Source organism: Natator depressus, chromosome 4 (assembly GCF_965152275.1).
Source record: "Natator depressus isolate rNatDep1 chromosome 4, rNatDep2.hap1, whole genome shotgun sequence".
Classification (NCBI taxonomy): domain Eukaryota; kingdom Metazoa; phylum Chordata; order Testudines; family Cheloniidae; genus Natator; species Natator depressus.
The window spans coordinates 108,306,193-108,330,797 of NC_134237.1; the positions used below are offsets into that span (position 1 = coordinate 108,306,193).

Sequence of the window (24,605 nt, forward strand, 5' to 3'; positions counted from 1 at the left end):
TGGAGCATAATTCACAGAGCAATATCAACTTTTGTTTAACATAGTTTGCCCTTTCAATTTAAGTTTCGTTTGGGCTCTTTCAGCACTTTATGGAGATTAGTTCTAGTGGCACTCTTCCACGTGGTTCTGAATTAATTAAGTAAATCAATTTCTTTCACTTGGCTGAAAAGCAGCTTAATCATCATTTTTGCTCTAGTTTTTTCCCCCTCTTCTCCTCTCTTCTGCTCCTCATAACTTATACCAACACCTAAAGAATTTTCTACTGAAAGATGACTAATGATTAGCCCCTTCGTGATTCCCCATTGGTTAGAGCAGCTACATGTGACTTTTAGCAATTATAAAGCCCAAAAGATTCAAAGAGAACTGGAAAATACTTGACGTGCAGTGTCCATATGGTGGTGCAATGTTTTAGTCATGACATTGCAGCTCTGCATCAGTACATGATGATGCTTGCTCACAAATCGCACAAACCAATGTCAGAATGTCAGCATGTGTCTATCTGTGACTCTCATATACTCCATTCAACACTATCACACCTCTCCCACTCTTCCTTTCCTCTCACACCTACCTGGTTGATGGGAGGGAGGGACTGTTTCTCCTCTCTCCCGTCCTGTTCCTCACTTCTTTCTGCCTTCTGACAAGGAGATTTTTTCCTCTCACTTTACTAATTTCAACTGCACATTTTCCCCCCGGCTGCTTAGGTGGATGGTAGGGAACCTGGTGCCTCTGGTGAATTTGGTCAGTGTTCCCCATCTATATCAGTGCAACATAGAGAGTGTGTTCCACCTGATAGGAGCCACATTCAGATCTGTGGACTCTACAAGTCTCTAAGAGCCTAGATTGAGCTTCAGCAAGTATCTCTGGGCTAATGTGTGCTGGAAAGCTGATCACTAACCGTTTATCTGGAATGACAGATCCAGTTTTTGTCTGATCTGTGATATTAGAAGAAAGTTCATTGTTAAACTCTCATCCTATAAGTATCAGACTAAAGATCTTATCCAGCTCCCATTACAGCTGTTTTCCCATTAGAAAAACATGCATTGCCTTTATTAGGAGTTGATTGGGCCCTAAGAAACCAATTCATTTTTTTAATTTGAAGAATCAGAATAAAAGGCATATACAGGTGTTTCTCCATTATATTTTGGGATTATAGTATATACTAAATTAAAGTTTTCAGTGAAAATGAAAACATACACAGAGGGACAAGATGAAACAAATTAAACATGCACAGCTTCTAAGTAAATGGACACGAACAGATTCCTGAAACAAAACAGGGTAAACAAAATTATTCAAGGGTTTGTGAATAACGCACGTGAGGAGAGATGGAGAGAGCCATTGTGTTAAATTATCCAAGGTACAAAGTCCAACTCAGCCAATCATATACCATCGTTTATAAAAGTAAACAAAAGTTGGAGATAAATAGACTGGTACTAATTGGATTTTTTAGGTTAGCAACAAGTTGAAAGATTCTAGAAATGGGAAGTAATGTCTCACTGAAGTGATTTTGGCTTCATTAATTTTATTGGGCTGAGGTTGCCATCATTCTTGATATTGTTTATCTGGGAGCCACTGAAAGAGCCAGTGGGCTGGGTGGAGCAAGTTCATCATCATGGCTCCCATTATCCTTATCACTTCTAGGGGCCCCAGGATCCATGACAACACCACTGGACCTTTATTATCCTGATCCTGAAAGATGTCCTAACCAGACAAAGCCATAGAGAGGGAAGCTTAATGGCATCAGCACCTCCGCCAGCTCCAGCTAGCTCCTGAACAACATCTAAAATGTGAACCTGAGGTGCCTACTGTTATGCCCTTGTTCATGTGTCATTTTCTTTCCTCTCCTTATTTCTCCTCTTTTCTGTCTTTCTCTTTTTGACTTCTGGCTAAAAAGAGCCTGCCTTAGTTGGACAAGACAACTCCCCCGTTTACAACACTGCTGTGAGCCTGTGCCCAGAAAGACCAGCTGAAAGCAATGCCTTAGACAGCCTGACACTGGTAAAAGTTTGCCAGGTTTAGGAGTGTCTGATAAGACCATGAACTGTACCTGTAATTTGATTGTCAGAGACAGAAGCTGTATTTTCTATCTCTGCTATTCTTTTGTCTCCCCTTTTGTGTGAGTTTATCTTGTTTTCTTTTAAAGGAAACAGGATTTGACTTCAATGACCACAGCTCAAGACCATTTAAATGAACTTTCTTTTTTCCCCAAAAGGAACAGTTAATACCATCATTCATTCAATTTGAAAAGACTATCAAACAGAGGCTTTCTCTGATAAAAAACTCCTTAGAGCTAAAAGGAAACAGAATATAGGAAATTGTTCAGATGAAAGGCTTATTTACTTCTTAAGTTTCAAATGCTTTTGCTGTTTTCCTTCCCCTTCTGTGTGTTTAATAAAAGGTTTAAAAGATTTTTAATCGTGGTTGTTACAATGGGAATAAGCCAGCGATAATATGGCACAGACATATTCAATATTGTAACAGTAAACAAGGGTCTTCTTAATATTTATCCCTTGGTGGGTCAAAGACACCCCCTTAACACAACAGAGCTAAATTTATAAGTCTAGAAAAGAGAGGACTCGGGGGGCACATGATCTTTGTCTATAAATATTTTCAAGATAAAGATATTTAAAGAAGGAACAGAACTGTCCACGATCTCAGGGAATGTTAGAACAAGGAGAAGTGGCCTTAAGCTAAGGAAAGGAATATTTAGACTAGACCTGACAGGGAAAGTTTTTAACAAGAACAACTGGTCAGTAGAATGGCTGTGCTTAAGATGCCATTACTGCAGATATCCAAAGACTGAAGCAATAAGACATTAATGGAAATGATGTAGTGAAGAGCCCAGCAAAATTAAGAGGGTCAGGTTAGGTGACCCAAGTGGTCATTACTGGCTCTACTGCTAAACAATTCCATGAAAATGGATTGTTTTTCAAACAGTATTTCTTTCAACCGGTGTGTTAATACGTTAGTTTATTAAGTGTCAAAGCAAAGTATCACAGTTTTAGAGAACGCATGGACAAATCCTGTTATCTATGGTAATTGACTCATATCACAAAACCCAAGCTGCATGGCAGTTGCTAACTTATAATTGCGCTAACATAAAATATAAGTCAGACAAGTTTTTCCAGGGTACATTTGAATCATCTCCTCTGTGACAGCATTATTTGTAACAGTTAACATGTAAAGTTTTATGCTGTCATAAACGGCAGTTTTATTCCTGACACTACTGTCTAGCCTGACCTAAGGACTGATGTAACTGGAGTTGCTAATATTTACTATGCCTCTTGTGACCTACCAAAAAGAGAGCAGATTGCACATTCAGTGAAAAGGGCTTACTCTGGATGTCTTTCTCTATAAACTAAAGAAAAGGGAGAGAAATCAGCTTACAGACTCCTATTTGCTATCGTTGAACTTGTATTTGCTATCTAGGATGGATTGTTAGAACTATGAATGCATTCAGTGTTCTCCATTTTGATTTTTATAAGCCCACAGGAAAAACCACGTTGTTCATGACCTTCATCTCATCCTCCAATACCTCACATGTCCCCTTTCCTGAGTCTAGGTCTATGAATTCCTAATGTCCCATCACTCCAAATCGTAGGCACATGAATAAATAAAAATTAAATGTGTTAATGTCAAAGTTTTGCTTTTCTTTCCTTTCGGTTTAATAAAAATACTTTGTGTTTGTATAGTGCTTTCCATCCAAGGATCTTAAACATCTTAGCAATGTGGATCAGTTTTCTTAGCCTCATTTTATAGGTGGAGAAACTAAGGCACAGAGAAGTTAAGTGAATTGCCAAGGTCAGCCACTGAGTCACTGGCAAAGTGAGGAATTGAACACAGATCTCTCGGATCCAAGTTGCCTGCACTAGCCAATAGATAACACCATCTACCTTCTATTTCTTGTCTCCAGTGATCATTTTTATAAAATCACCGTTCTATTTTTCTTTTTCACCTTGCCTAGTTTGCCTTCCTCCTAATCTGCCTTCTAGTCCTCTTGTTTCCCTCTCTAACTTGGTTCACACACAAGGAATAATGGGACAGGAGGATCTTCAGGGCTTGATTTTCCTCTTCTGTGCAGTGTTCTTTTGAGTTCAGTGGCCACATCCTTTATCCTTGAGGTGGAGTCTGAAGGAAATATTGCCTCAGTGCTGTGTAGCTGGCTTCTATTCATCATGAGAGCTGTCTACAGCTGTGAGGTAGCCTATGGCCAAAGGTTACATTGACAGCTCCATAGAGGAAGGACTGCAGCAGAGCTTAGTGCTGCTTGTGTCAGTCACCCAGCTCTGTGAAGATACTGAAGTTTAGGTGATGCATAGAAGGAACCCTCATCCCATGGGAAGTTCATTAAAAAGTGGCTTTAAAGTGATAAATTATTAATATTTGTTTTAAAATGCAAGAATCAGATTTTGTTTTTTTGGTATTTTAATATCCCAGATTTACCTATATCAGCTTTATCATTTGGTTGTATGATCTCATGAACAACTGATTTGTTTGCACTGAGGTAAATGGACAGTTTATTCATATGTCTTGTCTGTGACTTTCCTTAGGAGTGTCCCAGTGGGATTGTTAATGAAGAGACCTTCAAAGAGATTTATTCTCAGTTCTTTCCACAGGGAGGTGAGTACTTTGCAGACATAATTAGCATTGCTAGCATTTACAGAGAACTGCGCTTGTGAATTTCTAAATTGGATTATCAGCCCATTGTTCATATTAATAAACTGTTGTATAAAGTTCTGTAGAGAATTGTAAGTATCTTAATGAATAGAAGTGTTCACAGGCATGTATGACAGTAATCAAAAAGAGGAGGTATTTACAAGGTGTCAGGATATAGTTGTGATACACAATCTGAGTATCTTTGAAAATCAGGATTTTCTCAGCATGTCATCTCCTTGTAAGCTTTAACGCAGCTATGTCTTTGCTACTCTTTGTCGTCCCCCCCCAAGATCTTACACAATAGGAATTTGTGTAGGAGGTAGTTTAAATGTGTGGGCCATATTCAAATCTAGTGTAAGAGGGTGAAATCCCATTAACTTCAGTGGGATTTCTTTCCCTACTCCAGGTCTTTTTTCATCCTCTTTATTCAGTGAAATAGTTTCCAGTGATGTTCAGTAATTTCTCAATCTTCCCCATATTTCAGTGAAATGAAAGTACACAATCACTTATGACTAATGTTTTTTCTTGAACCTCAGATTTTCCTTTAGTGTTTATTCCCCCCCCTTTCCTTCTACTGTTCCCTCCCCACTTCTTTTCTATTAAGTTCTCCTTGTTCATCTCTTCCTAAAATGCTGGAGAGTGGAAGATTTCCATGGAGCTACCTGGCAATGGCTGTTGCTTTTCACTTTTATGTAAAACCTTAATTAGTAGCAACCAAGACTCCCAATTAGTTTTATTTTAAATAAAAAACTAGAAGGTAAAGGGGTAGTAACCATTATGGGTTACCACTGTTGAAACCCACAGCAAGCAGGAACATTCAAAAGAAAGAACAAAACATTTAAGAAGAGTAGAACTGCCTGATGATTGTCTAACTGTCTAGTTTTTTATTCCAATCAGTATAAAACTGTAGTATCAGTTATAAGTTATCCTGGTTTGTAAAAGGTAGCTTTTCCCACATGCTTTAGCAAGTTAAAGCAACAGAAGAAAGAAACTATGAACTTCCTATCTTCCATATTTTCACTAATAGGCATTCTCCAATCTAGACCAATATAACAGAACTCACCCTTTTTTACTCTTGCTTCATATGATGTTGGTAAAATACATGAAACAAATGTTACAGCCTTATAGGGCTTGTTACTGCAAAGCACTGCGCATTCTCAGTTCCAAATGATTTTAAGAACATAGAGTGAAATCCTGACCCCACTGAAGTTAATGGCAAAGCTCTCACCCATAGCATGTAGGCTTTCCTGAATTGAGAAACTTCTTTTCTACATATTTCTCAAAGGGGCTCCACATATACTAATATCATCTTTTAATGTGGACAAATATAGAGGTATCAAATCCAGTGAATTCATTCATCAATAATAGGAGGTGTTATGGAGAGCTAATAATGTGTTTATCCTTCAGAGGTTTTTATAGCAGTTCATCAGAATTTCATGATTGTAACTCCACTTTCTATCTCTCATATCTCTGCTCATAATTCTCCTTGAACCAGGAGGACTATAAATTACATTAATTAAAAAAAAATTCAAACATTTGAACAGCTATCACCATAAATTTAGTATATGATCTATTGGGATTGTGAGAGAAGATAGCATATAAGGCCTGCTTTTTCTTTTGGTTAGACCAGTTTTACATCAGTGTAACTCTATTGACTCCTATGGAATTAGTTATGATTTGCACTAATGTCAATAAGCTCAGAATCTGTCCCATGATGTTTCTCTTTTCTTAGGGCACTTCACATTGAACGGAGGTTCAAATGTATGAATGAGACCACAAGATTCTTTGAGGACATTGTTAATAGTGGCTCAGTTATAAACCACATCCACATACACAATTTCCTTAAACTCACTGTTCCCAGTTCTAATATGCTTGATTGTATTCTTCATTAGAGCTATCATATTGTTAACGTGCAAGATTCAAGTAATTCTTATAAAGTATATAGGAAGGATAGTGATCGATATGTCAGTCATATTTGGGGATATATGTTCCTATTTCAGTGCACGGCAGGTGGAATTTTTAAAAGTGTCCAGCATTGACCTAACTCTGCTCCCATTAAAGCCAGTGATAAAACTGGCATTGATTTCAATGGGAGCCAAGTTAGCCCAATGCAGAGTTGCTTTTTAAAATCCCATACAGAAACATCACTCATTTACAAAAGTCAGGCCAGTTATGTAGCCAAATTTTCATTGCAAGAAGCACATACTAAAGAATGTCATTTTGCTTCCCTTTACACTCACATTTTGTATAGTCAGAAGACTCAATGTCCTAATTATTATTTTTAAAAGTAGTTTGGTATTAAAAAAGTGAACTATTCATCAGTGACTGTCTACTGAAACTTTATTCTTCTAGTCAGAGATAAAATACTTATGCATGTTAGAAGAGCAGGTACAACACAAATTCATGCCTCCCTTTCAATTTTTGTTGTGAAAGAATATTTTCATTCTTTTTAAATTATATCAGTATACAAAGGAAAAAATAGTGATTTGATAGTGTAATCCTTACTTGGGCAGAAAACTGCACAGAGATTTGCTTGGGTTAGGATTACAACATTCAGCTGTATTAGGAATTTCCAGTAGTTTAGAATAAAGACTTTGATCCTACTCAGAGAGCCACAAGGGCAGACTGCTGCATGGAGGTTCATTGGTTTTATTTGGGCTCTGTGCAGGTGCAGCGGTTGACCTGTGCAGTTCTCTGTGTGGGACTGACACTAAAGTCAATTCTTTGCTCCTCAGGTATTCAAGATGCCTTGTTAGTGCAATAATTTACAGATACCATGCATACATTTAAACTGATCCAGATTATCAGATGTAAACTCCTAAACAAAGGGCGAGATTGGGTGCTGAGCTCTTTTGAAAGTCTCGCCAAAACAGTCTATGTATTTAGAGTCAGAGAGGTTTAGGCAAGAAGGGTCCACCAGATTATCTAGTCTGACTTCCTGCATATCACAGGCCACCAACACCACCCAGCACCAGCACACTAAACCTAACAACTAAAATTAGACCAAGTATTAAAGCTCACAGGAGACTAAATTGTTATGTGCCACAGGCAGAGCATGGGAGGGACTGAGGTGCATCAATGCCAGAGGTCCCTGCAGTGGCAGGGAATTGATTGAGTGAGCTATACCTCGATGATCCCAGCAAGTGACCTGCATCCCACATTGCAGAGGAGGCCAAAAAACCACAAAGTCACTACCCATCTGACCTTGGGGAAAATTCTTTCCCAACCCCACATATGGCAATCAGTTAAATGTGAGCAAGAACCAGCCAAAGCAGGATGCCATCTCAGAGAACCATCCCACCCTGTCCAATGTCCCACCTCTAGCTGTGGCCCTCTCTGCTGCTTCACAGGAAGAAGACCAAAAAAATCTGAGAATACACTGGAGAAAAAAATTCCTTCCTGACTCCTCCAGATGACCAACTGTGAAACCCTTAAGCATGAGATTTTAGTAACATAAGACATAAACCAGAAGGGATTTCGCCCAGGGCTGCTGAGCCCTACTCTCCTCCTAACCCCACATTTGAGACCTTCAGTTCGTTTGCAGTTAAATTTTCTTGGATTGTTTTTATGTATATGGGCATATTCAAAAGAATACATAGATTAGCTAACTATAAAGAAATAGGTGTGGTATACACCTAAAATCATCATTCCTGTACTATATGTAGCTATGTGCATCAGCAGCTCATATAGTATAAACCAGGGATCGGCAATCTTTGGCACATGGCCCGTCAGGGAAATCCGCTGGCGGGCTGGGATGGTTTGTTTACCTGCAGCATCCACAGGTTTGGCTGATTGCAGCTCCCACTGGCTGCGGTTCGCTGCTCCAGGCCAATGGGGGCTGCGGGAAGCGGCACAGCCGAGGGATGTGCTGGCTGCCGCTTCCCGCAGTGCCCATTGGCCGGAAAAGCGAACCATGGCCAGTGGGAGCTGCGATTGGCCAAACCTGCGGATGCTGCAGATAAACAAAGCTTCCTGGCTCGCCAGCGGATTTCCCTGATGGCCGCGTGCCAAAGGTTGCCGATCCCTGGTGTAAACAATACAAAAAATGAGACAACTTCTTGTTAGATCATCCCATTCCATTTGAGGAAGCCAGCTACAGTGTAACATTTCCTCTGTACAGCAATCAAGCAACTTCCACCAGCCCTCAGGACATTAGTTTCACATGTTACCAGGCAAGTCATTTCATTAAAGTGCAGGAGAAGTGGGAAGGAGGGGTAGAAAGGGAACAAGAGAGTGATTTGGGTTCCGAATAACAAATGGATGATGAAGAACTATAGTAAAATGAACATGTTTTATAAGGCAAAAATAGTTTTCAGAAAAGCTTTTTACATTATAAAAGCACTCAATTAAGGTAGCTGCATTAAATTCTCTAGCATATAGGAAAATCATTGCAGTATCTGTGAAGGAAGGGGGCGCACTGCCTCCCAGCATTCAGTGTTCAATTCAACGGTTGTGTTTACATGCCACCAAAAATATAACTTAGGACTTGATCCCTAACCTTTCAGGTCACAGATAACAGTGGATTCACTGGGCCATTATTAAATTGTTTACCCTTGATGTTCAATGGGATGCTGGTGGGTGCATAGTAGCTACCCCTTCTGTTTGTATATTTAAAATGTTTTAAGTACATGATATGAATCTCAAACAAATTATGACTTTATATCTGTCCCTTCTGCAACCTGCCAAAATGTTAATGTATCCTACTAGTTATGATTCCTGGGCATTGAAGAGAAACTGTATTTCATTAAAAAGTCAAGCTCTGTCTGCAGTGAATAATATTCAAGATTTAGTGGGAAAGAGATCACATTAAGTAGCTCTACTTAAAACATTAAAGTACCTCACTCTGCAGTCTTTTTTCAGGCAATATTCCAGTCATCCTCAATCAGTGTTTTACCTGCACAAGGACTGCAGGAACAGAGACCTAAAGAATACTTTTAAATATACAAACAGATCACTATAAAGAAAAGATTCTGCAAACATGGATTATTTTTATTCATATATCTTGATACAAATGAGAATTAAAAATAGAATTGTGTCCCTTCAGCCATGTGTGGTCTGAACAAGGCAGTAAACCATAGAAAATCGTTTCTTTAACACATTTATATTCACTCTAAACAGACAGTAAATAAACAGGAACACTTTACCATGATAGTGAGAAAATTTATTAAATAATCAGTGTACATTGTACACAGTGTACAAGTATAATTCTGTAATAAACAAAAGTTACTGCAGACAGTTCCCATAGCACCTTCCACAGCACAACAAATCTTCCTTCTCTCAATACATTCCAGAAATTTTGCGTATTAAAATCTCAGATCTATTTAGGAGTCTTCAAACTTCCAATAACAGAAATAATAAAGAAATAATAAATTAAAATGGGGATTTGACTGGTGGTTGGTTCTTAGCCATCCATCCAGTGTTGTGGTCTCCTGTGTCTCAACAGTATGTTCTTTTTTAATTCAATGAAAATGCATTAGTAACATATGTCAAACAGTGCAGGGTTTGTTCTTACAATAATCAATGTATATAATACCAAATTAACATATTGTAATAAGGGCTAAGACTATTTGCAGTCCTTATTCAGATAAAAGTCATGAGTTTTTTTAGTTCAAAATGGGATTTTTGCCTCTATTAGGAGTGCATGACACAGCCTAGAGCAGTGGTTCTCAAACTGTGGGTTGGGACCCCAAAGTGGGTCGGGACTGCCTTTGAATGGGATCACCAGGGATGGCTTAGACTTGCTGGGCCCAGGGCTGAAGCCAAAGCCCGAGGGCTTCAGCTCTGGGCAGCAGAGCTCAGGTTGCAGGCCCCCTGACTGGGGCTGAAGCCCTTGTGCTTCAGCTTTGGCCCCTCTACCCAGAGCGGTGAGGATCAGGCTTTGGCTCCCCTCACCCAGAGTAGTGGGGCTCAGGTGGGCTCAGGCTTCCTGGGGTCGTGAAGTAATTTTTGTTGTCAGAAGGGGGTCACAGTGCAATGAAGTTTGAGAACCCCTGGCCTAGAGAAAATGCCATTGATAGATCCAATGCAAGAAAATTGTTTTGGCCCTGCATAGTGACCAGCTTTTCAAGGTTAATTTGATTTTGATAACACAGAATGCAAATAGTGTACACAGGAGCCAGTGGTTTAGTCCCCTGTAGATCCTGCTAGACAGAAAAGGACTTCTCAGGCAGTAACAAGGTTGTTCCCTGATAAGACCTTGTGTTGTTCTGTAAGCATGCCTCTCAGGAGTGCTGCCACTAACGACAGAAGATGTGCCATGGAGTACAAATTCTGATGTGGTATGATGTGGAAGGTGATGAAACAGGAGGGTAACAGAATAGTGTAGAGGGTTACTATCATAGAATCGGAGGACTGAAGAGGTCTTCTAATCCAGGCCCCTGCACACAAGGCAGGACTAAGTATTATCTAGAGCATCCCTGACAGATGTTTGTCTAACCTGCTCTGAAAAATCTCCAATGATGGAGATTCCACAAACTCCCTCATGGTTTTAATTAGGGATGAACAAGGTGGAGCAGATGAAAAATAAAAATCTGAACATTCCCTCCGAATTAATATCATTTGGGAGTTGGAAAACTTTGGATAGCTGTGATTAAAAGGTGCACGCCTCTGCACTCACTGTAGTGCCAGGACCAGAAGAACCAAAATACGGCAAAGAACACTTTCCTCGTGCTATTTCTGGATTGGCTGGATCAAAATTAGGTAGAGGAGATCCTGCTTTTACAGGATTGCATAGTCTTTGCAAGTCCCTTTGGGAGTGAGGCTGAATAAGCTTTTGATAAGCACCCTAACTTGTCAGTACTTGACCAGACACAAGTTTATCCATCGCTTAGTTTTAAAATCTGCTTACATACACAATTCCACTCCTTAACAATTCCTTCTGTCCTGGAGGGAGGGAGTGCCCAAGCTGAGCTCCTACCCTGTGCCCAGTAGAGTACACAGACTCCAAGATGTTCTTGTTATTTTATTATTTAATACTTGTATTATCATAACCCTAGTCATGGACCTTGACCTTGTTGTGCTAGCTGCACAAACACAGAACAAAAAGATGGTCCCTGGTTCACAACTGAAGTATAAGAAAAGAGACAGCAGATGAATGCAGACACACCACCAGGGGAGTATAAGGAAACAATGAGACAATATTGGCCTGCATGATAGGCAATAGTCTCAGCACACCAGCAGCCTACCATAGAAGAAAGTGCAAATGGGCTTGTTTGAAAAATTAACAAGTGGGATAATGGAGGCTGGAACCATGGGTTGACTGGATGCAAGAGTCAACCTCTCGATAGTGAATCAGACATGGTAGGTAGGCTGTAATAGATCATGAAAGGCCTTGAAAATGAGACAAGTAGCTTATATTTGAAGGGGAAGCCAATGGAGGGATGCAAAGGGTTCAGGTGTCTAAAGCGACAGGCCACAAGAGCATTCTGAGGATATGTCTACACTGCAGCTGGCAGCTCCTGAGTGTCTGCTGGCTTGGGTAGACAGAATCACAGTAGTTTGACTTGAGCTAGCACATTAAAAATAGCAGTGTGGACGTTGTGGCCTGGGTGGCAATTTGGACTAGCCACCCAAACATGAACCCAGGAGTTTGGGTAGGCTTTGACTCAGGCAGCTAGCTCAAAATGCCACATATCCGCACTGCTATTTGTAATGTGCTAGCTTGAGTAAAGCTAGTATGAGTGTATCTACCTGGGCTGGGAGATATGGTCCCAGCTGCAGTTTAGATATACCCTTAGTGGATCCGAGCAGATAAGATTACATTTGTCAAGGCCAGAGTAAAAGATATTGCAGAAATCAAGACACACGATGAGGGAGCATGTTAGCTGTGTCACTGGATAGGAAAGGCCATATCTTAGAGATATTCTGCAAAAAGACTTGGTAAGATTTAGACATAGCCTGGATGAGAGGGCTTAGGGAGAGGTCTGAATCAAAGATGATACCAACATTACAAGCTTGAGTGACAGACAGAATGGTGCTATCATCCACAGTGATTGAGAAAGGAGGCAGCAGGCATGACTTGGGGGGTAAGTTTAAGAGCTCAATTTCAGCCATGTTGTGCTTGAGCTGATGGTGAAACATCCAAAAGCCAAGAGAGGCCAAGATTTTACTTTGAACAGAAGGAGACAGGTCTTGAGTAGAGAGGTAGCTCTGGAAGTCATCCCTATACAGATGGTGGTTGATTTCTGCTTGCAAGTGAGATTATCCAGAGCTAAGGTGTACAGGGAGAAAAGAAAAGGACCAAGGACAGGGCCCTGTGGAACCCCGCAGAAACCTATAAGGGTGGATGAAAAGACACACTGAAGGATTGATTAGAGAGATAGGAGGAGAACCAGGATAGGACAGAGTCACAGAAGCCAAGGGAGGAGAATATTTCAAGAAGAATATGGTCAACAGTGTCAAAGGAGGATCAGGATCAGTGTCTAGTGCTGTTAAAAGGCCAGTTCCCCACAGTAAAAGACATGGGATTTTGCTGATGGGCCTTGTGCTCATGGGGTAGGGAGACAACTTGTGGCTTTGGCAGGCCCATGTCCCTTCCCTGCTTTTAGTTCCCCCATCTGTGTCCTGGGGATAGTGGGGGCAAAAGGATTCAGTAGAGAAAGCTAATCTGAGGGGTAGACTGAGAAGAGTCTCCCTCGAGTTATGGGTTGTATGGTAGAAGCCCTGCAACTCCCACACTAGAACCACATAAAAAGCCTACTATGAGAGTCTGGATGACAGAGGGTGCAACGCCCATCCCCTGTATTTAATAAAGTTGTGGCCTGATGCTTAAAATCAATCCCTATGTCTGTCCTCACTCGCTGATATGTCTGGATCAATAACAACATAAAACTGAGCCTAAAATTCTTCCCTAAGGTGGCTACCCGTAGGTTCTCTCCAGGACCTATATCCTAACTTCCTAGTTTCCACTCTCCCCCAAGATCCCCACTCACCCTATTCCAGGCTGGAATTAATGAGCTGCACCTGCCACAATGAGGCCGCAGAAATTTATCACCTTCAGGCAGGATCATCCCTTCTCCCAGAGGAACACCCAGGATATGTTCATCTTTGGTTTTCCCTGCATGACCTTGGGCAATTAGCTTCCAGCTCTCTTTGCCTCAGTTCCTCATCTATAAAATAATAACACTTCCTTGTCTCGCAAGGATTTTCTGAGACTAAAATTAATGCAAGTTTGTGAGGTTGTTAGTTATTAAGGTAATGAGCACTATAGAAAAGCCAATGCAAATACAAAAAGCAGGGAGGGATTACATATATAAAGTGTGGAGAGGAAAGTAGGGCAAGTAAATAATACCTCAGGCAGTATTAACCTGCATGGTGTTCTAGCACAGGTTTTGGGTGTGTGTTAGGGTGGGAACGGAAATCCAAAGAACTCTTGGGAGCTCAGAGAGAGGAAGGCTAGTGTTGTGGTTAAGGCAGTAGACGAAGACTCTGGTAAACTGAGTCACATATCATCTGATTTTTTTGCTGCAGGAGCTCTCACCTCTTAAAATGAGACCTCTTAGCTCTTTGTGCCTCAGTTCTGCATTGATAAAAAGAGGAAGATATTACCCTATGTTACAAGGGAGCTGTCAGAACAAATTCCTTAGTGCTTGTGCTCAGGTGCTATGATGACAAATACCACAGAAAATCCTCCAAATAAAACAATCTCCACTTTTTAGCTTATGCAGTCCCTAATGGGAGACAGCCGTATGTAAATATTGAGAGGTTTGGCACATTTTTATTGTTTTCTACATTTATTTTTCAAAGCGTGTCAATTTAGCAGTAGCCACGAAACTCAGGGAGAATAAAACAGTTTTTTAATAAATGGATCACTTGTTTGAATGTTCAGTCATATTTTTAACTTACTGATCACACCAGAAAATCAGTGTCCATCTCCAGTGCTCATTCATGTAGAAGCCTGCTGGCAAGTTCAGTTACAAATTGGATAACATGGTTCCCTTCGAAATAAAAATAACCCACCAAATGCAGTGACAGTTGTACTTCGTTTCTTCCTTAGAAGTGAACAAGTGAACATCATCTTCTTCTGCAGCCCAGTTATGGTCCCTTATCTGATGAGCAGAGCCCTGAGCAAATACAGACTCTTTCGTAAATACTGAGCATATTATACTAGTCACAATAAAGTCACACTACAGTGAATGATCCCTTATGATGATGAGAGTACATAAGGATAGTCTGAGCCAGATTTTTAGAACATAGCCTCTGTTTTTGAGACTATTTTTGAGGGTGTGATTATTTGTGTAATAATAACAATTTTGTTCCTGCAAAAAGGGAAACCTGATTAAGGCTGGAGTTAACATTTAGCTCTGTTGGTGGCTAAAAATTTTCACTGTAGAAAATTAAAGAAAATATGCTTTACGGTACAAGATAATTTTTTAAAATGCACTTACTAAGGAACACTCTGTTTTTAAATTTTAGATTCTACAACCTATGCACATTTTCTCTTTAATGCATTCGACACTGACCACAATGGATCTGTGAGTTTTGAGGTAAGTACTTTTATCCGTTTTTAATTCTAGGACTGAATGTATGTGCCTCTGTTGCTCACCAGGTTAGCTTTTTTAGCCGTGGTCCAGATTGCAAGTTTTTCCAACGCATTGGCAATAGCCACTATTATTTTAGAAGGGCATCTCTCAGCATTGTACCTCAAACTGTGCTGCTGATATAATGTTCATTTAAAAGGCAACCTGAATTAGATGCAAGTGACATATAAGAACATCTGATCTTGCTGAGTGCCTCCTGTGAGATGACAAGTGCTCTCAACTCCAATTGAAGTTAATGGGACTACTCAAATAAATAAGAATTACTCGCATGCACAAGTAGTTTCCAGGAGCAAGCTTTATATTTAGAAAATGTGGCTTCATGGCAAATGTACTGTACGACATAAGCATTTAAAATAAGCTCTTCCTCTGCTTGAATTCTGACACATGATTTCAGGGTTCTTGCGCTTTGCCTGCCACAACAGATGACATCATCAACAGCATGGTAAAGAGCACAACTCCCTGGTGTGTTTTTTGCAGTAGTGATGTGTGTCATCAAATATTGAACGAGAACCATGACCTTAGGTCATGGAATTTAAAAAGCCTTTCAGTTCACCTCTAAAGACTGTATTTATTTTATGTCACGTCCGTCATGGAGAGCTGCTATTCTCTTCACTGTTAAGGTCATGATTAGCTAAAATAAGCCCAATTTTAAATTTGTCTGAAATTTCTCACATGTGCTAGTTTGTAAGAGAATAATTTCTCTCAGAGTCTGGCAATGATGTGTGATTTTACAAATATTTTCACCCTTTTATTATTGATGCGTACTTGAAATCTGAATAACATGGAAGCAGGTGCCTTTGCCAAGGAGGTGTTCTGTGACTACTGTATGTAAAAAACAAATTAATTGGGATTTTCCTATACTTAAAAAGAAAACAGCAACAAGATTTTGTTTAGGCTTTAGGTTTATTTGAAAACACATGGGCCCTTATTCTGCATCTGGATTCATGAGGTGGACCTCAGCCAACTGAAGTCAAGGAGGTTCTGTGCAGTGCCAATAGCAGAACAAGGGCCTTAATCTATATCTTTGATCCATGGACTGATGGGTTGCTCCTCCTTTCTCCTCAAACTGACTACAGAAGAGGTTTTGATAGTGCATAGTCATTTGCTTGACCACACTTTGGTTCTTTACGAAATATACTCAAGAGACCAAATAACTCATGTCAGTCAGCTTTATTGCTATAAGCCAATAATAATAATATAGTACAGGAAACAGGTTCTATATGATGCCAGTCTCTGGGAAGCTTTCTCATGTTGCATTGTTACATTTACATCACAAAAGGTGAACTCCCCAGGTTACACCCCTAAAGCCATCTTTTTATACCCTACCTGTTCACAAGTAAAAAGAACTATGTACATCATATGAAACTAGATTTAACCAATAAGCTTTCTATCTTGTTTTTCTGGTACCATGGTGTACCACTTATCTCTTTGTTCTGAACACATGTATTTCAGGTACCAAAAGACATGAAGGCACCGCCTCGGTTTGTACTAGGGTAGAACAATCAGCTGTCTTGTCCTCTTCCTTTGGGACATTCCTGTACAGGCTTGTGAGAGTAACTCCCTTTCTGTTACTATGGTAAAGCACTCATCTGTCTTGCTCTTGACAGCTTACCTATTTGCTGAAAACAAAACTTATTTCAGTGAATGCAAGGGAAGAATATAAAAATGGCCATTCTGGGTCAGACCAATGGTCTGTCTAGCCCAGTATCCTGTCTTCCAACAGTGGTCAATGCCAGATGCTTCAGAGGGAATGAACAGAACAGAGCCATTATCAAGTGCTCTATCTCTTGTTATCCACTCCCAGTTTCTGGCAATCAGAGGTTTAGGGACACCCAGAGCATGAGGTTTCGTCCCGGACCATCTTGGCCAATAGCCATTGATCGACCTATCCCCCAGGAACTTATCTAATTCACTTTTGAACCCAGCTGTACTTTTGGCCTTCACAACATCCCCTGGCAACAAGTTCCACAGGTTGACTATGTGTTGAGTTACGCAAAACTTATAAGTGAGCAAGGTTTCAAAAAAATCATAGGCCAGTTTAGGCAATATAACTGCTATAATATTTGTGCTTAATGCTATTTGTGCTTAATGTATACTAATATGGTGTGGATAATGCATATTATAATATTAGCAAAAAGAAAAGGAGGACTTGTGGCACCTTAGAGACTAACCAATTTATTTGAGCATGAGCTTTCGTGAGCTACAGCTCACTTCAGCGGATGCAAAATTGGAAATTTGCAGAAGACATTATATACACAGACACCATGAAACAATACCTCCTCCCACCCCACTCTCCTGCTGGTAATAGCTTATCTAAAGTGATCATCAAGTTGGGCCATTTCCAGCACAAATCCAGGTTTTCTCACCCTCCGCCCCCCCCCACACAAACTCACTCTCTTGCTGGTAATAGCCCATCCAAAGTGACCACTCTCTTCACAATGTGTATGATAATCAAGGTGGGCCATTTCCTGCAGAAATCCAGGTTCTCTCACCCCCTCACCCCCCTCCAAAAACCACACACACAAACTCACTCTCCTGCTGGTAATAGCCTATCCAAAGCGACCACTCTCCTTACAACCTGCATGAAAATCAAGGTGGGCCATTTCCAGCACAAATACAGGTTTTCTCACTCTCCCACCCCCATACACACACAAACTCACTCTCCTGCTGGTAATAGCTCATCCAAAGTGACCACTCTCCCTACAATGTGCATGACAATCAAGGTGGGCCACTTCCAGCATAAATCCAAGTTTAACCAGAACGTCTTGGGGGGGGGGGTAGGAAAAAACAAGGGGAAATAGGCTACCTTGCATAATGACTTAGCCACTCCCAGTCTCTATTTAAGCCTAAATTAATAGTATCCAATTTGCAAATGAATTCCAATTCAGCAGTTTCTCGCTGGACTCTGGATTTGAAGTTTTTTTGTTGTAAGATAGCGACCTTCATGTCTCTGATTGCGTGACCAGAGAGATTGAAGTGTTCTCCGACTGGTTTATGAATGTTATAATTCTTGACATCTGATTTGTGTCCATTTATTCTTTTACATAGAGACTGTCCAGTTTGACCAATGTACATGGCAGAGGGGCATTGCTGGCACATGATGGTATATATCACATTGGTGGATGTGCAGGTGAACGAGCCTCTGATAGTGTGGCTGATGTTATTAGGCCCTGTGATGGTGTCCCCTGAATAGATATGTGGGCACAGTTGGCAACGGGCTTTGTTGCAAGGATAGGTTCCTGGGTTAGTGGTTCTGTTGTGTGGTATGTGGTTGTTGGTGAGTATTTGCTTCAGGTTGGGGGGTTGTCTGTAGGCAAGGACTGGCCTGTCTCCCAAGATTTGTGAGAGTGTTGGGTCATCCTTCAGGATAGGTTGTAGATCCTTAATAATGCGTTGGAGGGGTTTTAGTTGGGGGCTGAAGGTGACGGCTAGTGGCGTTCTGTTATTTTCTTTGTTAGGCCTGTCCTGTAGTAGGTGACTTCTGGGAACTCTTCTGGCTCTATCAATCTGTTTGGTATTGTTTCATGGTGTCTGTGTATATAATGTCTTCTGCAATTTCCACAGTATGCATCCGATGAAGTGAGCTGTAGCTCACGAAAGCTCATGCTCAAATAAATTGGTTAATCTCTAAGGTGCCACAAGTCCTCCTTTTCTTTTTGCGAATACAGACTAACACGGCTCTTACTCTGAAACCTATAATATTAGCAAATATTATTCAACACAGACAACCCTGGCAAAGAATTGTTTATACCAATTTTCTAGCCACATTTCTGCTGTTATTGTCTGTTGTTAAAAAAAGTCACAGCAAAAGGAACTCCTGCATCTCTCCCATGCCATTTTGTTGTTTTTTCATCATGTGTGAAATAAGTCCTAAAAAAGACAGGGCATGTCTGGCCTTATTCTGTTATAGTTTCTAGGGCAGTGGTTCTCAACCTTTCTTTTTCGCAGACCATTTGAAAATTGCTGAGGGTCTTCGCAGACCACTTAATGATCTTTCCAAATGTTGTTTATACTGTTAGCTAACTATTGTAAAGCACTTTGGATAAAAGCGCTAAATAAAAAAAATTATAATAATTAATGTTTTTTGTTCTACAAATGAAAGCACACAACTCATATTTTAATATCAGTATTCTTACTTTTCTAATGCGATGGATGTACCATCTCTCCCTTCCCACGGCAGCCCCTGAGCTAGGGCTGGGAAGGAGGACCATCTCTCCCCAGCAGCCACAGCCTTGGAGCTGGGGAAAGTCGTCTCTTTCGCTGGCTGCTGCAGCCCTGCACATCCCAAATTCCAAACTAATTAGGTGCCTGGACCCTGGAGAAGACACACATATAACGTGAGGTGGTGGCCTTGGGGAGCCATGCCTGCGCGGCTTCACTATTAGGTGGGTGGCCCTTCATTTTTTTGTGTGCGGCCACCCAGGCACGCACCTTAGAGGGAACTATCTGCAGACCACCTGAATGGAGCTCGCGGACCACTGGTGGTCCACGGACCACAGTTTGAGAACCTCTGTTCTAGGGGATTTTAACACACCTAAGGGAAGTCCAATGTACACTAAGGGCTTTGAAAAAAGGAAATAGAAAAACAAAAATGAGGTTCTGTTTTGTTCATTTCCAGCATAGGTTTTCAGGTTCAATTTTGTACAATATTAACCTAGATAGAGTGATCCAGATCTCATTTATACTGGTGTTAAAACCAGAGTAGCCTTACTGCGGTTAATGGAAACTGGCCCAACGTTCTTTTAATATGTAGCAGCATAATACCTACAAACTAACTGCAGAATATGAATACCTAAGTAATTCTTTTTATTCTTTAAAGTAGTGTAAACAATTTCTAAACATATTACCCAGTAGTTAACTATAGACAGCATGTAGATTCATTAGGCAGTGTGAAGAAATGATTCTAGAAAGAATAATTTTTCTTACTCATAAATTGCAACTTTGCCAAGTTTTTTCTATACCGATTCATATTGTAGGCATGGCTGTCCTCCATCCAGTAAAGAAAGCAGAGAGGAAAAGCTCTAGAAAGCTGGGGCATAAATACTGGTTTGTCACCATCTATAGTAAACTGTATTTACTGCTAAAATGCTCGCTATCTATAACCTCATCATATCAAGAACAAATCACATGGGCTTTTATGTAAATAGGCTGTCTGCATTGGTATAGGAAGAGCCAGAAGAAGTGCAATTTCCTTTCTGCTATGTTCTCCTATACCAACCTAATTTGTAAGAATATAATAAAAAACATGGATTTGCTGGAATTGTGGAGAAGGGAGGAAGCAATCGTGTGCTCCAACTTTTTCTAGGCATTTTCACTCCATTTTTCAACCAGCAGCTGCAGTGAGGAGTGAGGATATGGCATATCTATGTATTACACCCCATTTGAGCCCCAGTCTTGCAAAGGTTTATGTAGATGCTTAAATTTTAAGCCCTTGAGTTGTCACTTTGAACTCATTTGGACGACTTGTATGCTTGAAATTAAATACATGCATAATTTTGTGCTGCCTTAGGGCCCAAATTGTCTGAGTTATAGCTGAGTGAGTAGCCCTGATCCGACTTTGGGTTTGTCTCATAGCCATGGCTTATCTCCCAGAGGCGAGGCACCAAGCTATAGCCTTCCTTTCCCAAAGCCTCAAACCCAGTCCAGCAAAAGCAGTGTGTGCCTGTCTTCAGCTCCTGAACAATGCATCTGTAAACAAGTCTGAAGTGTCCAGAAAAAATGTGCATGTGGTAAACCTTTAGAATTCTTTCAATTTGGAGCTCTGCCAAAGGTTCAAGTAGAGTTTATTTGGGAGGAAAAAAAAAACCCTGCAAAGCTTTAAATAAGTGCAGGGCTCATGAAAGGTGCAAGAGTCAAAACCAAGAATCTAAAACATTGTTTTTTCTTCGAGTGATGGTCCCTATATGAATTCCAAAGGCAGGTGCGCATGTGCACCATGCACCGGAGCTGGAAGTTTTTCAGCAGCAGTGTCCATTGACCTGTATGACTGCCTTATGTCGCCATATACTCCCTGCGAGGTTATAAAAGGCCATGCAGGGCAACGTGCCCTCAGTTCCTTCTTACCGCCTGGTCGGAGTTGGAATCCTCCCTTCACACTCATACACTCTACGAGAACTATGGTAGATAGTTCTGTTTCCTTTTTAATTTGTACTTCTGTAATACGTTAGTGTATATAGTAGCCCCTTCCTCTCCCGACCCCTTTGGGGGATTCTGCCCCGCATTCCGAGGTGCAAGAACTGCGCTTCATGCCCTCACTCATTCTTCGTGAGTGATGAGCACACACATTGCCTCTACTGCCCAGGCGAGACACACCTTGTCACCCACTGAGATATCTGCAAGGCCTTCCTGTCAAGGATCTGTGACACTCAACTTTTGTGCTGCCGCAAGTTCCTCATAGCAGAGGCACTCCGGCCCTGTGTGGAGTCTGATCCCGGACCGGTGCCTGGTGATGCACTGGCAATGAGTGCTTTGCCCTTGACTTCGCTCCTGGATCCATTGGCACCACCAAGACTTGAGAAGGTGCACAAGGACAGTCACAAGTGCTCTCTCAAACACCACAGCAGATCCCCATCGCAGACCGCTGTGATGCACTGCGTTTCCTCCCTGAGGTGGGCTCAGTTGGGTGAGACGTTGAGTGACGACCCCACTGGGCCACCCTCTAAAGCAGGGGGCAAGGAATCAGAAGCGAGATCCACCAGCACTGCCGGTTCCTGCAATCACTGAGGATCCCGACAGCCCGCTGATGTGCACTCCTCAGCCACGGCAGGATTCTTCGGATTCCACTCCACATATCGTCTGCTCTGAGCAGCAGACAACGTGATGTGCCCTGGACATTGGACCAGATGGATCCACTGGTCCCCACATCCCACCTTGAGCTATTGTCCCTGCCCTTGCCACTTCTTTTAGCCTCCAGCCCACCTATACCAGCGGATGAGACACTCCTATACCAGCGGATGAGACACTCCTCCTCAGCTGTGACCCATCCCTGCTGGTCACGGTACCACCCACACCAACGGCTCTGCCACTTCTGGAGGCATCTTCAGACTCGGAGGGCTCCTCAACAGAAGAGTTGTCCTTCTCCCCGGTCTCCCAGCGTAGTGCGGACTCCTGGGCATGCCCACTTTTTCCAGTCCACCAGCCTGGGTGGTACCCGTATCCATGGGGCCTGCAGTACCATCAGGAACCGGCCTCATGGCACCACTGACCCACGTGGGACCCTTATTGGAGCCCATATCCATCATCAGTTGGCCTCATAACAGCCCACCCTAACCCCTCTGCCAGCTCTGATCACTTAGGACCAAAAGGAGGATCTGGAGTTCAATCCAGCACCACCGGTCCCAACGGCAGCACCCTCCTCTCCAGATGAGGCCTTGATTCCACCGACCCTCTCGCCTCCTAACAATCACCATCAGTACCAGGAGCTGCTACAGAGGGTGGCTCTTGATTTGGGCATCCCCCTGGAGGAGGTCCAGGACCAACCAGACAAGTTGCTTGACATTCTGCAGCTCCGGGGCCTGACACGGGTATCTCCGCCCATTCACTGTGCCAACCTACAACCCACATGAGTGGTGTGGTACACACTGGCATCCTGTGCCCCGACACTCAAGAGGTAAGAACGCAGGTATTTTGTGCCAGCTAAGGGGGCTGACTTTCTGCTTTCCCACCCTCCTCCAGCCTTGCTGGTCACGCATGCAGCTATTGAACAGGAGTGCCAGCACTCCACCAATTCCACCCCATGGATAAGGCAGTGAAACGCCTGGATCTCCTAAGCCACAATGTCTACTCTTCTACGGCCCTTCAATTCCACATGTCTAACTATCAAGCTCTGCTGGCGAAGTACACTTTTAACAATTATACCAAGCTGGCAGAGTTCTTAAAGGACACCCCAGAGGACAAGCACCAGTGGTTTCAGGCCCAAGGGCCACATGATGGCCAAAGTCAGCCTCCAGGCAATAGTGGATGAGGTAAAAATGTCTTCCCAGTCCCTGGCCACTGGGGTGGCAAAGAGATGTGATGTGTGGCTCCAGTTGTCTGGTTTTCCCAGGGTGGTCCAATCCACCATCAAGGACTTCCCTTTCAACAAGGACTAGCTGTTCTCCACAAAAACGGATGAGGCCCTGCATTCACTAAAGGACTCATGGGTGACCTTCTGGTCCTTTTGGATCTACACCCCCGGCCCTACCACCGACAATCTAAGCCACAGTTCTGGCCGTGCTCCTACCCGCCATACCAACCCCCATACACTAGGTACCAAGAGCCGGCCCGCTGGTGCCCTCACTCCCAGCATCCATGGCCATCAGCTTCCGCTGCCACACCTTGCCACCAGCAAAAGGCCCAATATTGATGTGACACTCAAGAGCTGTGAACCCCCCATGTCACTGCATGCAGCCCCCTGTGGCATCTTTGGGGTCTGTCTTGCTGTATTTGCCTACCAATGGTGGAAGAGCACCACTAATTGATGGGTATTGGAGATACTATGACACAGCTACTCGATAGAATTCCTCACATTCCCACCTCACCAGGGCGCCCCCCCCCACCCTCCTCCGGGAGCTCTGCTCACCACACCCTGCTGCCAACCCCCTTCATCGGCAGGGGCTTCGACTCCCTGTACTTTCTCATCCCGAAGGAAGACAGGGGCCTCCACCCTATCCTCAATCTCCATTTACTCAATACTTTTATGAGAGCACACATAGATTCAATCACAGTACAAACCTTTCACCCAGCAGACCGCTTTGCCACCCTCACGGCACCCTGCGCCAAAACCCGCACATGACAGTGCACAGTTGTCTCTGTCTCCTCGGTCATATGCCGTGCGCATGCCTCCATATGTGCTGCCTACAACTGTGGCTTCTCTTGGTCTGCAGGCCCCATATCAATCACTTGGACTCGGCCTTGACCATTCCTAGCTGGGTCCAGGCATCACTCACCTGGTGGACCAATCCTACCAAAGTGCTCCAAGGCACTATGTTTGCCACCTCCGTCCCCACGACCATCCTCACCAGGGATGCCTGGTGGGATAGGGCGCATACTTGGCAGGCCACATGACGCAGGGAAGGTGGACTCTCAGGGAAGTGTGCATACACATCAACGCACTGGAGCTGCATGTGGTCCAATGGGCCTGCCACATATTCCTGCCTCTTCTTCGTGGCTGGCACATTCAGATCCTCTTAGACAACACCATCACTATGGCATACATAAACAGACAGGGTGGCACCAGATCCCGGTGCCATTTTGCTCAGGGGCTATCCACCTCTGGAACTGGTGTCTCTGCCACAACATTGTGCCCCATGTAGCATACCTCCCAGGGGTGCAGAACTCTCTGGTGAACACACTCAGCAGAACCTGGTACCTCAGCCACAAGTGGGAACTCCATGAACCCATGCTCCACGCCATCTTCTGGACCTGGGGCACCTC

The 24,605-nt window shown here is 42.6% G+C and overlaps 1 protein-coding gene across 5 annotated transcripts in view; it reads left to right on the forward strand.

The window, feature by feature from the left end:
- Window positions 1-24,605, forward strand: part of KCNIP4 (potassium voltage-gated channel interacting protein 4) — an 857,625-nt gene that overhangs the window by 813,207 nt on the left and 19,813 nt on the right. For all 5 annotated transcript variants that reach the window (XM_074951605.1, XM_074951604.1, XM_074951606.1 and 2 more), the window contains 2 exons: window positions 4,548-4,617; window positions 15,067-15,137. In XM_074951605.1, coding sequence (XP_074807706.1) covers window positions 4,548-4,617; window positions 15,067-15,137 — 141 coding nt within the window. The remainder of the gene's footprint in view (window positions 1-4,547; window positions 4,618-15,066; window positions 15,138-24,605) is intronic.